The sequence below is a fragment of the Pinus tabuliformis genome, chromosome 2_1 (genome assembly GCF_031772625.1).
Source record: "Pinus tabuliformis cultivar Carrire ecotype Pingquan chromosome 2_1, CPIR1, whole genome shotgun sequence".
Classification (NCBI taxonomy): domain Eukaryota; kingdom Viridiplantae; phylum Streptophyta; class Pinopsida; order Pinales; family Pinaceae; genus Pinus; species Pinus tabuliformis.
The window spans coordinates 821,341,069-821,357,165 of NC_142299.1; the positions used below are offsets into that span (position 1 = coordinate 821,341,069).

The window sequence follows — 16,097 nt, forward strand, 5'->3', positions numbered from 1 at the left end:
CATATTTAGAAGAATGGCATCTATTTCATAATCTATGATTCCTCAATTTTTTAAAATGAAAGAAAGGTATCACTATTCATACCTTTGAAGAAAGCATGCCTACAGTGGAAAAGAGGCAAAGTTCCTCTTCAAGGATGAAGATCAAAGCTCTGATATTGCTCTATCATCACTAAAGACCTATGTTTCTAAAAGTATTGATGCCATGTATGATATAAAGGACTTGGGTACTGAAGATCTTCCTTGAGGAAATCCATTGCTAAAATAATATGAAGAAACCAAGCTACCTGGTTTGTTGTGACCAAGGATATTGGATTAACCCATTGGTGACAAAGATTCTTAGTTGATAACATATGTACTGCTGATTTGAAAAGCTTGGCAAGCAACATGGCTTGGATAAGTAAAACCCTAGGATTGATTACTTTTGTTGAAAGAAGAAACCCTAGCTCCTACAAGGAAGGAATGCCATGATGATGATGATGTGGACAAGGTTGATTTACAAGTTGAATGCAAGAAGGATAAAGGTCAAGAGGGAGCCGACATGATCTCAAAAGATAAGTATCTTATATCTCTCTTATTTTAATTGTTACTATTGTTGTTAGTTAGTCTCTTGTCTTTGAATTCTTTGCTTGGTTGTAAGTATTCTTCCATTACCTCCTAGTGAGGATTACAAGTACAAAGTGAAGGCTACCAAGGCTCTGGCAGCAAATAAAAAAAATGGAAGAACTAAGCAAAGCTTGTGACAAGAAGACTCGTATTTGTATTGGATGAGCTTTGGACTCAGAGGGAGCAAACAAATCAGTCAAAATGAAGTATGCCTTTATCCATGCGGAATAGAAATCAGTTGTGACTTCCAAGATGAAGATGGCTAGAAGTACAAAGTAAGAGGGAGAAGACTATGAAGTCAGGCACCTCATGCATGGTTCTCTCGAATTGATGACTATTTGGTTCTACAAAGAGCAATGTTTCTCTGTTGTTGAAGATGAGCTTGTGATTTTGATGATCTATTTCTAATTGGGGCTGAGGATCTCTTTGTCCAATAGATTTGGCATGATGTACTGCGATTCCATGGGCACCTCCATGATGACAAATTTGAAGAAGTTGCGAGACTTTGTTGCTGACTTGGTTGATCTTGTCGATCGGCTCGTTGAACTATCTTTTGCATGGATTTGCATATTCTAATTGGGTTAGATGTTCTTAAGATAGGAAGAGCACTTCTGAATGATGTTTTAGCCCGGATATCATGGATGAGTATGGTGCAAACCTCTGTTGCACTTAGCACGGCTGAAGCTAAGTATACAGCTAATTGTTTAGCTTATTGTGAAGCAGTTTGGCTTCGAAAATTGTTTGCTAGTTTGGTTGATCAGGTGCTCGAATCAACCATGATATATTGTGACTATCAAAGTTGTGTGAAGCTTTCTAAGAATCTACCTTTTCATGACAGGTTGAAGCACATTGAGATCAAGTGTCACTATATCCGGGATGTTGTCCAAAGAAGAGTTGTGAGGCTTGAATACATTTCTATTGATGAGCAGGTTGTTGATGTTTTGACAAAGCCACTATCCCAGATGAAGTTTGTTTACTTCTATGAGAAGCTTGGAGTGGCTGAGAATTCCTCTTGGAGAGAGAGAGAGAGCATTGATTCTATAGTATCATGAATTTTCCTTGGGCTTGGCTGGGAAACCATGGTTTATGATTGGGAAGATTGTTCTGATTACTCCTTTAGTTCATTGAGCTTGATCAAGAAACCTTATGGTTGGGGAGGTTGGTTCTAAGGCTTGAAGTGCTCCCTTAGGTCAATTTGTTTCACTGAGAGCCCTGTAGGCTTGGTTGGGGACATTGATTTTGAGTACTCTCCCTTGGGTCGTTGTATTTGACTGAGAGATCATGTGGTCAAAGAGGTTAGCTCTTTTGACATTGAGATCAAAATTCCTCCCTTGGGTCATGGACCGAGAGACTATATAGTCGGGGAGTTTGTTATCAAGATTCTTCGCTTGGGTCATGGACCCAAAGACCTTGTTTATGGTCGAGGAGATGGACCCTATATACTCTCTTAGGTCATTAGGTTTGACTGGAAGACCATTGGTATGGTTGAAGAGTTTGATCTTGATTACTCCTTTGAGTCATTGTGTTTGACTGAGAGACTAGTGGGATGGTCGGAGACATTGACTTTGATTACTCTCTTGGGTCATTGTGCTTGACTGAGAAACCATTTCATATGGTTGGAGAGTTTGGCCTCATGAACGATATTGATTGATCCCATGTTCAGTTGGGTTCTGACCTTGATGCCATTGGTTTTGGCTTGTGGGATGAGCTTGATGCTATCAATCTTTCCTTATAATGAGATTTGTACATCTGAGAGAGAATGAAATTTGCCTCCTTGGCTAAGAGAGAGTGTTGCAAAATTGTAGTTGCGGTCAGTATTTTCATCATAAAGTCAAAGGAGAAATTATTTGGTTTCTAATGTCCATGTCGACCCCAGTTTGACAGGTCAGCCCCACCTCATGAAGGGGTTTGGCCTTTGGTCAAAACCACTCCAATTGAACACCCATATATTGACAAAAGGTTCACTCCATTTGATCATCACATCAATCACAATTCGAACCTATTCTTCAAGGATTTTGTTCACACGTGCGAAGGAGGAAGATGATTGTATTAACCAAGTGAAGTTGACTTTTTGCTCTCTACATTGACTTGCATTCTTCTGTTGTGGTTTGACCAAATCTCTACATGTGGTTGAAGGCCGAATGTTCTTGGAATCATTGACCAGCTATTGACAAAGTTTTAGAGCTGATTTTTGGGCGTTGACTAAGCCTTGACCACAGGTCAAAGTCTGTGATTTGACCAAGTTTTTTTAAGGTACTGCAGGACCAAATTTCGACCCTTTAACCAAGAGCTACAAGTCGAAATTCGGTCCCCTTTGAACAGACTTTACTGTGAGCAAAATATTAATTTTTCTGTCTCCTTTGACTTGATTTGACTTGGCAGTTAATGAGGTCAATTGTCGACCTTTGACTGGAATATTCTGATGTATAATTTAATGAATTGAACTCTCTCTCTCTCATAAGGAAAGCTTATCGAGTTTTCCCCCTTGTGGGATTTTGTCCCAATAAATTTTGGTGTCTCTTGTCTCATTGGTTTTACTGTGATCTCTATTGCTCTACTGAAGTTAATGGTTCACATTTTCAAAGTGTAACTTGTGAAAATAGTAGCGAGAAAGGTCCTTCTTTGACTTGTGCCTTAGTCAAAGAGACCAAAAGCATATTTTCCTTAGCATGCACAAGTTCCTATAAGTTTGGAACCAATTCCTATAAGTTGGGAGCTAATTCCTAAAAATTAGGATGAGTTCCTAAAATTTGGGGTGAATTCCTAAAAGTTAGGACGTGTGCATGAAGTAGTTTGAATAGTGCAGATGTGGAAGGTTCAATTGTTGTCTTCTAGAGAGAGTTAACTTGGGAAACGACGAGCTAAGAGAGCCTTAACTTCTAAATTAAGGCAGGATGAGTTACAACAACTTGATAGCCTTTGTTAACTCTTCAACCAGCAGTTTGATTTCCTAAAATAAAGACTTGCCAGATTTAGCCTATTCGAAAAGCTTAAAAGGAGGATCAAGGCACATTGTTATTCATTATTTTGTGACCACTTGTTGGTGAGACAAGGCAATAGAGAGCACAGGTTTGTGTGTGTGTGAGCTTGTAAGACAAAGAGTGTGCAAGAGAAGCTTTTCCACAAACTGGTCAAGGTTATTTTCCCTTGGGAATTACGCAAGGAATTAAGAGGTAATTCCTAGTTAATAAGAGAAGCCTATGCGCATAGGTTAAGGAGGAATGCCCTAGGAAATAGGGCTCCAAGAGTGCACAAAGGATAAGGGAAGCAAATCAAGGGTCTTGCAGGTGTTTCAAGTTTAGCACAAACAGAGAAAACCAGATTGGTTTCTAGTGAAACAAAACTGTTGTAAGAGATTTGTTGCTCATTTTTCTATCAATAAAATTCTCAAATGAGTGGAGGGTTTTCCCAGCTGGGTTCCCTAGAAAATTGTGTTGTTGAATTGTGTGATTGTGTATTTATTTATGTTCCTATTCCGCTGCAAAATAAGTAGAAAAATTGTGTCTATATGAAAAGAATTAGTTTCAGATTGTTTATATGCGCAATTGCAGAATTTCATGGATTTTCTATAGTAATTGCTTAATGATTGGAATGTTCTAAAGAAGTCAAAATTGTATCATTGGAAGTAGTTATCAATTTGAAAATTATTCGAGTCTTGTTTGCCACTGGAAAACTAACACAAATATTCCATGGACATAGCAATCATCGATCTCCAGGGACGGCGAACCACATAGAGAAAAAAAGGTTCAAGCAAGGTGAGGATTCAACCTCGCAACCAAAGAAGAAGAAAGAATTGACTAAGGTCAAGTGTTTTGTTTGTCATAAGACATGATACTATGCTTCACAATGTTAATTTTTCTTAGGGCTATATTGTTCTTTGCTTTAGATAATTGCATTTCATTATATTCACCCCATAACATTTAAACATCATTTGCAATTATATAGAAATAACAATATCATCAACAAAGCAGTGGGACATAAAGGAACAATAGAAGAAAAGCATTCACACATAGAGACACCAGGACTGGTCGGAGATTAGGGAAAAACCCCACAAGGGGAAAAACCGGTCGGAGATTAGGGAAAAACCCCACAAGGGGAAAAACCCTTTGTAATTCTTCCTTTATTAGATTGTCATAAAATGTTCAACAGAGAGTACAATGAGCAATATCCACTCAACAAGAGTCAAAGTCAAAGGCTTTGACTATCAACCAAGTCAACCAACCATAAATACAATATACCAATGATGAAAAGTCAAATCTGATCAAGTGTCATGAATCTGCAATTTTGTCCAAGTCAACAGCAGTCAAAGTGTGCCCTAACCTGGTTCCACACTCGGTTTTGTACCTTCGACCTGTTTCATACCCTATTTTGTACCTTTGGCCTGATTCGCACCCAGTTTTGTACCTTTGCCCTATTCCACACCTAGTTTTGCACCTGGTTTTGTACCTTCGGCCTATTTTGCACCTAGTTTTGTACTTTCGGCCTATTCCGCACCTAGTTTTGTACCTTCGGCATGTTCCACACCTAGTTTTGTACCTTCGGCTTGTTTCGCACCTGGTTCTGCACCTAGTTAAGTACCTTCACTTGTTCCACACCTAGTTCTACACCCAATTATGTACCTTCAGCATATTCCACACTTGGTTCTATACCTTCAGCCTATTCCGCACCGGGTTTTGTACCTTCAGCCTGTTTTGCACCAAGTTTTGTACCTTCGGCTTGTTCTTTAGATGTGATATCCAAATGAGCTTGAGGTCAATTGTATTTATATGTGTTAGAGGAGGGCTAATTGGTCCTTAGGCCGACCTTGACAATTTTGACATTGTGGGCTTCACTTCAAAAATACACTTTCCCTTATCCAAATCTAGTGCGTCATCAAAGATCAAAATTGGTCCTCTCAGAAAGAGGAATTTAGTCCCATGATTGGAATTTGTCACTAAGCTCCCAAATTAACACACAATGTCCAAAAGGGTGGAAAGCGTACGCAATCAACTATATAGTGTCAGCAGAAGCTTAGGTGGAAGAGTTTACCAAGAAGTTTGAGACAAAATTCTCACTTGTGTCCAACCTTTCCTAGAGCACCATACCAGTTGGTGTGTGGTTATTGGATAGTGGAGCGACACAACATATGATAGCATCATGAGAGTTGTTTGACAGCCTAATGAAATGGGACCCAGAGTTGAATGTGGAATTTGGTGTCAATATCAAACATGCAGTGAAAGGGATTGGAACAATGATATTACAACTTGAGTCAGGAGGCATGTTGGAAGTGAATGACGTGTTATGCGTGCCAAAACTCAACAGATGTTTGCTCCCAATCTCTATGATAGAGAAGAAGAGGTTAGTTGTGTTTCTAGATGGGCAAGCACTAATCAAACCCATGGCATGCATCTCAAACGTGGGCCACATCATGGGAGTTCGAGAGGGCAACCTATATAGGCTAAAGGGCCAGCCTATTCGAGCAATGGCAAGAAGCAGAACAGTGACAGAGAAAAATATGCAGGAAGCTCCAAAGATTTTATGGTTCAGAGGGAGTCAGCCTCCAAGTTCAGATGGGGAGGAGCAGACAATAGATCCTTCCAAGTTTGTTAAGATGGTCTCTTGGTATGAGATGACCTTACATGATGTTCAGGAGCAGGTCTTTGAGGATGATTCTGAACCAAGCAGCAGGGAAGGCCTCTAGTTCAAAGGGAGCAACCATGGCAGCACATGCAGTTCTAGGATCGAAGCCAATTCCAAGTGGCAAAAGTACCTCGCTCGCTAAGAGACAATGTAGATGTTTGTAGCTCAGGCACGTACTTCTACACAGGCCTAAGTGTCTAAGTGTTTTAAAGATGCCCAAAAATCTCCTTAGGACACTTGCTCAAGTATTGAGTAAGTTGCTATTGTAACTTAGCCTAAATTTAACTTACAAAAAGCACATAATTAGTTATCTTGGCTATTAAGGTAAAGAAACTTGGGAAAAATAAGTATTTACTCTAGTAATCATGTTTTAATCTCAATCGTTGATTTCAAGTGAGGCGAGATCTAATCTCGTCCATCCATCACTTTGGAGAATAGGGCTAGGGATTTAGCTCAACAAAAGTTATAAAGGCAAGGACAAGGGGAGGAGAAAGGCACACCATACAGCTACAACGGCACAAGCCATTGTGAAAGAGATTTTCTCAAGTGAGGAGTGAGATACTCAAGTGGGTCAAGTCTGAGGAAGGTAAAAGGGTACAACATTGGAGATCCAAACCAGCCAAGCAAATCAAGGACAGATCCAGGGCCATTATCCCAAGATGGGAGCCCAAGTAGGTTCAGATTATTAAGTTAATTAAGAACTTTTGATTGGGCAAGATTTGTATGTGTCACATGTGATTGACATCAATTGTATAAGTGTGCTTCCACTAAATAATTGTGTTAGGAACCCAGTTGTGCTTTTATTCAGTAGATCTGTGATAAATCTACTAAGAATTGATTGTTAGGTGCTAGGTTCAAAATTTGACATGGTCACTATGCCTCTTAGTGTCTTGGGAGGGAGGGAAAGAGTAAACAATAACAACAAGAGTTTACAAGGAGTGTAGATGCTTATGATGTGGACAATTTGACTACCAAACTAGACACCCACTTTGCCATGACATCCAATGTACATTTTCATGTACATGGTTTCAGGGTGTTGGATGGTGTGTGGGAAATGGAGCTTGGAGACTTACGACTTGTGATAGAAAGATCTTCAACAAGTTTCAAGAGCAATGGGGAGGAATGTTTGTGGAGTTAAGTGATGATGCCACATATCCTATGAAGGGATGGGGTTCCACATCTTTCCAAATGCCTTCAAGTGATGTTATGAGGTTAGATTCTATCTTGCATGTTCATGATTTAATGAAGACTCTACTTTCAATTTCTTGCATGACATATTTACAATATGTAGCTATGTTTGATGGTCAACAGGTCACCATTAGAGATAGCAACCATGGATTTGGTTGAGTTTTGTCCAAAGGTGTGCGAGAAGGTGACCTTTACAAGCTACTTGTAGATCCAATTGAGTAGGTATGGCAAGATGCCATGATAGAAGACAATTTCTCCAACATTCATAAGGCTTTTACAGAGGGACTCTCTCAATAAAAGGTAGTTGACCTTAATGAGACTCTTACTCCAGTTGTTGAAGGATTTTCCCGAGAAGAGGGAGTTGCCTTAAATGGCTTGATGCATGCACCACCAAATTTGGATTTGTGTATCAATGAGATTGTACTCATGTTGGGTTGTTCTAAATCTAGCATAGATTTCATTTCATTTTGATAGATCCAATACACTTGTCTTGGCCCTGTACACACATGAGTTCATTATTGCAAGAAATCCCAAACAATTCATGATGTGGTGTGAGAATATTTTGACTAGTGAAAATGGCATGAAGGACCATAAGGTTGGAAGGTTGTTGATATAGTGTTCCTTGTGCAAAAGGTTTTCACCTTGAAGATCATAAAGAGAGTTCAAAGCGTTTAAGGAAGCAATGATCCAAATCATGTTTCTTTATGTTCGTTGATGGTCAGCTGTTTGACCGAGCCCTTAGCAGAGGGAATATCTTGTGTTTGGTAGACAGCTCTTTCTTTAGTAAGAGGGAGTGTTGGACTTTTAGCACCTCAAGAAGCGTCAACGGTTCAGTACAGCAATAATGAAGCAAGCCATTTATGCAGGAGAGAGAGAGACAGAGGGCACATGGATGGCAAAAGCATGCATGTGTTCAATTTCAGTTTAGATGTTGTTACATATTTAGTTCAAATCTATTTCAAAGTTTTTCTTTAGTTAGTAGTCGTATGCCCAGTTAGTTAGGGGACTTTGGATGTGGAAAGATTCAAAGAATAGATGGGCAGAGATCCATAGAAAAGGAGATGCATGCATGCATATTTGCACTCTCTTCTCCTGGGTTCACTTTCCTAGAAATAGAATCTCATGTAAGTTAAAGGCGCTAATCCCAAGGCCAGGAATCAATCTAGGGTTTAGGTTTATTTCAGTTAAGGCCCTGATGTGCAGGAGTCCAGATTTATTGTACCTTCTAGTCTATAAAAGAGAAGGCAGATGTATAGGTTTCATAAATTCAGTTTTCAGACTAGGAAGCAGTGGGTGAAGGTTAGAGTTCGAAGCTTTCGGTGATATTTCTTGCTTTCAAGAGTAAAAAACAATGATGTGACTTGACTTTTATATCTGCGTACTTGCAGTTACTTTCTTATGTTTGATGTGTTTCAGTTCCTAGCAAAAATCAGATTGTAGTTTTGATAGAGATTTCAGTTTCCTGTTTTCCTAGATAGGTATGTTAGTTATCAAACTAAGATTATTACCATCCGGTGAAGAATTTCAACAAATTTAGGAGGTGCTTCCACACATCCTCGGATGTGTTTCGGCACTCCAGCGTCCCTGCCTCCCAGGAAACTTGGTGGAACATTGGATCTTAGTGTACAGTATACTTATGTTATACTAGCAGAACACCCATGCAAAGACCAATTTGAATCATATTCTAGAAATTTTATTCATTACTTTAATGCATTAAATATCCCCGACTATTCCCAGAGGCCTGACAGATGGAAAATACCATGGGCGGTTGGTGAAGAGGGAACGGAACCGGCTGATTGCCCACTTGAATTAGAACGGATGAGCTGGGAAGAAGGAATGACCGCGGCATCACTAACAGTTTCAGCAGTCAATGTGTGCTGGGCCTGTGGATAAAAGACAAGTCCAATGCAAGTATTGCTGATTAAAAATAGCGACCATAGATTCAGAAAAATGAACGGAAGCATTATGTATGCGTGTGAAGAAGTTACTTAAGAAGCAACTGCAACCTTGTGTAAACAGAAGGCAAAAGGAGGCCGAAAGGGAGAAATGCCCTTGTACGCAAAACCCATATTCGCCATCCTCACGCGCTCCCAACTGCAGCTTGCTTTCTATGCCATAAAACTCCTCGAAGCAGAAACTCTGTGGAAGAATGAATACAATAATAAAGGTTGATGGCATGTAAGTATGGTTCAATCCACCTAAAATTTGTTTAACAGCGGTGTATAAATAACCAGAAATAGACTTTATACCATTAGCATTACCCCATTGCCAAACAATAACAAGAATATATTTAATTCATAAAAAGCAGCAACTGAAGAGCTATGCCGTCGAGCAAATGCTGCTGCCGAAATAGAAATCAAACAAAGCATCCAGAGTAGACGCAGAGTAATAGTCCGCAGGAAGTAAACAGGGTCATCGGATAAAAGAGTGAGATCATTCCAGAGAGAGGTGGTCTTTTGCTGTCATATTTAGAACTCAGCACATTAGATGATTGGTTGTGAGAAATTATCATGTAGGTGTTGTGTGTGTAATACAAATGAAGAAAATTACAAGCGGAAAAATTAAGTTATTTTGTATCTAAATTTGCTCTAAAAGCTTGTTTTAAATTTCTGGGACGAAAAAATAAATTATTTAAATTTAAATTTAAATTTGCTTGTTTTAAATTTTTGGGATGAAACTTTGTTTTAAAAAGTTTGGATGAAACTTTATAAAATTTAAAATTGAATTTTATATTTTTTAAAATTATTTTTAGTTTATATATATTTTAATTTTAGAAGCTTTAAGGGTTAGCTTAATTGGTCAAATAAGTGCTTCGCCATTCGGGAGGTCACAAGGTCAATTCTCCCCGAAGCCCTTGGGGTTAAGCCTAGCTATTGGTCGCGGGGCTTGATACCCTTGATCAAGCTCAGATATTTCCGATGGACGTAGCGGCCGCAGGTGTCTGTGAACCACCCAAAAAAAAACAAACAAACAAACAAAACAAAACAATATATATATATATATATATATATTAGATTTATCAAGTGTCTATAGGGATTAATCTTTTGAGATGCAATTTTCATTTAGAGTGGAAAGAGATTTCATCTCTTTGCGCTTGGTATATACTAAGTTAAGATAGATTTAGGTTGGTTTTGTTGAATGGTATTGTCATTGATGCCAACATCGTCTTTGAACGCTCTTAATATACGTCAATGGATTGCTTTGAATGGAAGCTGCACTGGTCAATAATGTTGATGAGATAGCATCATGGACTAACATTCTCCCTGTGTCATATATGACCAAAATCGAGGAGAATGGTCCGACAGATGACAAATATTCTCCATGTGTCAATTTTTTGACCAAATTAGAAAGAATGGTCCTCGAGGCCCAAAATTACTTAGGTAGAGTGTGACCTTCCAGCATCAGGCTTAGAATTACTCAAATGGAGTGTGGCCTTTGGGGATTCACCATGTGTCAGGTATTGACCAGAATAATGGTGAACCAAGACTAGTCTGTATATTATGTGACAGATAAACCAAATATGGTGACTAGTTGATGCTAATGATGACCCATGTGTCAGAGGTACCGACCAAAATTATGGTTGATCTACCATCTATCAAGAATATTGGCCAAAATTATGGTGAGAATGCACCATGTGTCAGAGGTACCAACCAAAATGATGGTAGCATGTTGATGCTAATAAATATACTATTGATTTGTGTAGCTTGTGAGGTACTCCAAGCCCAAGGGTTCAGGGTTTGGAAGGAAAAGCGCCACAAGGGTCACTTTTGGGCTTGGAACCTAAGCATGGGGTTTTGCACCCATCAGGATTTGGGTCAAAACCATGATGAATTTGAGCTTGGAAAATTTTTAGGTGATAGAGCTTGGCGAGCTAAATCAAATGCTCCAAAGATCACTCAAATCGAAGCTCTAGAAATGAAGTTATGATTTTTTGAAGGTGACAAATAATTATGGACAGTCAAGTCATGTAGGCTTGAAGTGAATTCGTCCAAGAGACGTGTCCTTCATGAATTTGTTGGAGCCCCTTTATTGGCTATAAATAAAGGGTGAATGAGATTCATTTTAGCATCCATCTCGTGCAACGTTCATCCAAGATAGCTCTGAAATTCGAATGCCCTAGCTACAGCAAGAAAGGGTCAAGGACAGCGTGGGATAAGTCTGAAGTGGAGGTCAAGGAGTAGCGTGGGAAAGATCTGTTTGGAGGCCGAAGTTCTAGGCATGATTGTGGATTGTCTAAGGGCTAGTTTAGGGCTAAAAGGACAGGTCTAAGGAGTTGTTCTAGGGCCAAGGTGTTGACCTACTAGGTTGAGGAGCTAGGAGGCAATATGCTATTGTCTAGGCTTGTTTAGGCATTGTTTTGGTGTACTGTTTGCTACAGGACTGTTGTGTGCTAGGCCGCAGGCCATAGCACCACAACAGGGGCTTGCGTAGAGCATGTTAAGGGGTTGGTGTGTGCCCTAGATAACATCGCAACAAGTAGGAGTCCCTTAAGGGTATGTCGCAGTTGATTAGAGGGTTGTTTGAGGATTGTCACAAGAGTTAAGGGTTGCAAGAAGTTCCCTAACCAGGACTGTCATAAACAACAATATGCAAACATAGAGGACAATAGAGTTTTGTGGAGGAACGTTGGGTCAAGAAGTGACCAGTTTGGATTAGATTGACTTGAAGCCTGTGGGAGCCAATTTGGAGGCGAGATTGGGTGATCATGTGTCTTCATCAGTCCAAATTTCACAATAACGTGATTGGGTACCACTGATCTGATTGGAGGGCAATGTGTTGGCTACCCAAAGTAGCCCTAGAGAAGCAGACAAGAAGGACGTTGTTGGTGCGTGATTGGGTGAAGATTGCAGCCTTATGAGTAGCTCTTTGATGGATGAAGGAGGCTACTAGAAGGTAGATTGGAGCTTAGTTATTGGCCAGACTAGAGAGCAATTTGATGAGCCTGTGTACATGCAGCAGAAGTGACTTGCAACATTGTTAGGTGGCAGCCCTCTTGGAGTCTTGATGTGTAGTGGCCTTGATGGACTAAGGGACAATAGTGAGCAGTATAGGACTGAAGGACTGGCATGACAAGATACGACATCGAAGTTGCAATGAAATTTGTCATTGTATCTTGTATACCATAGATTGTTGTATTATTCAGATGTTATGAAACCAGCTCACAAAAAGATAGAAAAGAAAGATCAACGCCTTAGAAATCAACCTCTTCAAGGGGCAACCTCCTTTACATTACACAAAGGAACAATTCTTGGATGATACAAATGACAAAACCTCATTTCTATATATAGGAGTCCAAGGGGTCACAATATAATCAAAGCCGACATAACAATAATAATATAAGGGCACAATAATAACAATAGTGGGCTTCTATGGGGCATAATAATAACAATATGGGGACAATAGGGGCATAACAATAACAATAAGGGCTACAATGATAATAGTAATGGGGAAATCACTAGTATTATAGGGACCTAACATGCCCCTCTCCTTCAAAAAAGTGTTGTCCTCAACGCTTGAGTAGTTCTGGATGCTTTTGTATAAAATTCTCATCCTTCCATGTGGAATCTTCAGCAGGTAAGTTCTTCCACTTGACAAGATACTCCGAAATTGATCGATTTCATAGTGGTAGAGTTCTTGTTTCTGTGACTGCTTCAGGTTCCAATATGATTTTTCCTTCCTCGTCAAGTTTTGGCAATATTGTTTGAACTGGGAGCTTGTCACCAATAACCTTCTTTAAGCATGAAACATGGAAAACTGGGTGCACTCGGGAAGCTGCAGGAAGCTCCAATTTGTATGCCATTGTACCAATATTTTGCAACACCTTATACAGACCATAATACTTTGGTGATAATTTATTATCCTTCTTAGCTTGCTTGAGGGACATTTGTTTATATGGTTGTAGCCATAGAAATACCCAGTCACCTATATCAAAACTTCTTTCGCTGCGATGTTGATATGCCTGTTGTTTCATTCTATTTTGTGCCAAAGTTAGGTTATTCTTTAAGAGTTAGAGAACTTGTTGTTGGTGTTCGATGTGATCTTCCACTGCTTGAACCTTAGAATTCTCTCTTAAATATGATGTGATGGATGGTGGGTGATATCCATAAAGTGCCATAAATGTGGTCATTTTTGCTGCAGTATGAAAGGAAGTGTTATACCACCATTCAACCAAAGGAAACCATTTGACCCATTATATTTGTTTATCAGATACAAAGCAACGAAGATATCCTTCCAAACATTTGTTTACTATCTCAGTTTGCCTATCAGATTGAGGATGATAAGATGAGCTATGAGCTAACTGAGTACCAAGACAAGAAAATAATTCTTTCCAAAAATTTCCAGTGAAAATGGGATCTCTGTCGCTTACAGTAATCTTTGGGTTTCCATGTAGCTTTTGAATTGTTTCCATAAATGCAGTAGAAACTGTACTGGCTTTAAATGGATGAGATAATGCACAAAAGTGTGCATACTTGGTAAGTCTGACAACTACCACCATGATGACACTCTTTCCTTCGAACTTGGATAAACCTATGATAAAATCCTTTGAAACTTCCTCCCAACGTTGACTTGGAATGGATAAAGGTTGTAACAAACCTGGGATCTTAATTGTTTCAACTTTATTTTGTTGGCAAACCAAACATTCCGCCACAAACTTTTGAATATTAGATTTAAGGCCATCCCAACAAAAATTCCTTCTTAACCCTGTGGTAAGTTTTTAAAAATCTCGAGTTCCCTCCTAAGGAAGAGGCATGCAATTCCATAAGAATCTTTTTCTTAAGTTGGGAATTCTGACGTAGGTATAAGCGATCTTTGTACCATAAAAAAATCATTTTTCCAGCAAAATGTATCAGATGTACTGGGATATTGTTGTAACTTTTGAATGAGTGCCCACACTTCTTCGTCATTCTTCCATTCATCCCTTGCTTCGTTTATCCAATCTAGTTGGATAATAGAAATGGCACAAAGCAATGCTTCCAAATCCTCATCCTTTCTTGAGAGTGCATCTGCCACAACATTTTGCTTCCCTTTTTTGTATATGATTTCAAAGTCATAACCCAACATCTTTGTGACCCATTTTTGTTGCTCTTCTGAAGATAATATTTGTTCTAAAAAGTATTTAAGACTATCATGATCCGTTTTTACCTTGAAGTGTCTTCCCATTAGGTAGGGTCGTCTTGTCTTAAGTGCATGTAGTATTGCCAACATTTCCTTCTCATAAATAACTTTGTGCAAATAATTTCCTTTGATTAGATGACTTTCGAAAGCAATGGGTCTTTCTTCTTGCATTAAAACATCACCAATTCCATTTCCTGAGGCATCTCATTCCACAATAAAGGTTTTTGTGAAGTCCGGCGTAGCTAAGACCGATGCTTGGCACATTTCCTCTTTAAGATGTTCAAAGGCGTTCGTTGCTTCTGGAGTCCATAAAAATGCATCTTTCTTCAATAATGTTGTTAGAGGTGCTACTATTCTCCCATAATTATTAACAAACTCGCAATAATTCCCTGTCAACCCGAGAAATCCTCACATATACTTTATGGATGTGGGGATTTTCCATTCCTTAATGGCTTTAATTTTTCTAGAGTCTACCTTAACACCTTCATGAGATACGATATGACCTAGATATTCCACCTCTTGTACTTCAAAGAAACATTTGGAGCTTTTGCATATAATTGTTTCTCCTCCAATATTTGAGCACCCTGTCAACATGTTGAACATGATCCTTCCAAGACTTGCTATAGATTAGTATATCATCAAAAAATATTAACACAAATTTTCTAAGGAAGGGTTTGAAAATGGAATTCATCAAACCTTGAAATGTAGAAGGTGCATTGGTAAGGCCAAAAGGCATGACCAAAAATTCATAATGACCCCAATGAGTTCTAAATGTTGTTTTCAGAATGTCTTCAGTCTTCATTCTGATTTGATGATATCCTGAATGAGGATCCAACTTGGTGAAGTAAATGTATCCATGTAATTCATCCAATAGTTCATCAATGACAGGAATGGGAAATTTATCTTTAATAGTGAGCTTGTTGAGCTCCCTATAATTCGGACACATGCGCCATGATCCATCCTTCTTGTGCACCAATACTACTAGAGCAGAGAAAGAACTTTGATTAGGTTGAATTATACCCACCTCTAGCATTTCTGCAACCATATGTTCAATTTCACTCTTTTGGGCATAGGGATATCTGTAAGGTCGGATGTTTGGAGGAACACTTCCTCGAACCAAATGAATAACATGATCATGATCACGAATAGGTGGGAGACCTTTGGGAGTCTCAAATATCTTGGAATGATTGTCGAAGACTTTTTTGAGATCTGGAGAAATAGATGATTTCGATGTGGGAACCTCTAGCGAACATAATTGTGCAATTACGCCTTGTTGTTCTTTCTTTAAAAGCTTTATCATTCCATTAGAGCTGATTATCTTTCCTGGTTTCCCTGCGATACCTCTTAGTTCAACTTCCTTTCCTTCCAAAGAAAATTTCATGAAAAGTTCTTTAAAATTAAAAGCTATTGTACCCAAGGATTGTAGCCATTGGACTCCTAGTACAACATCAATACCACCCATTGGAATGGAAAGCATTGGGCTATTCAATACATATTCTCCCATGGAGAACTTGATATTATGGCACTTTCCAAAGCAATTTATGGTTCCTCCACTTGCAACCATCACTTGA

General features: G+C 39.0%; 1 protein-coding gene across 5 annotated transcripts in view; it reads right to left on the reverse strand.

Annotated features, from left to right (window-relative positions):
* The window catches only part of LOC149203172 (uncharacterized), a 276,002-nt gene extending 266,075 nt beyond the window's left edge, over positions 1-9,927 (reverse strand). The window contains exons 1-3 of one of the 5 annotated variants that reach the window (XM_089403354.1): positions 9,660-9,927; positions 9,417-9,549; positions 9,170-9,293 (exon numbers count right to left, since the gene is read on the reverse strand). In XM_089403354.1, the coding sequence (XP_089259480.1) occupies positions 9,170-9,293; positions 9,417-9,488 (196 nt within the window). In that variant the 5' untranslated portion in view covers positions 9,489-9,549; positions 9,660-9,927. Of the gene's footprint in view, positions 1-9,169; positions 9,294-9,416; positions 9,550-9,659 lie in introns of those variants that run through there. The other 4 variants (XM_089403351.1, XM_089403350.1, XM_089403352.1 and 1 more) reach the window with 4 other exon arrangements.
* Positions 9,928-16,097: the final 6,170 nt, after the last annotated feature.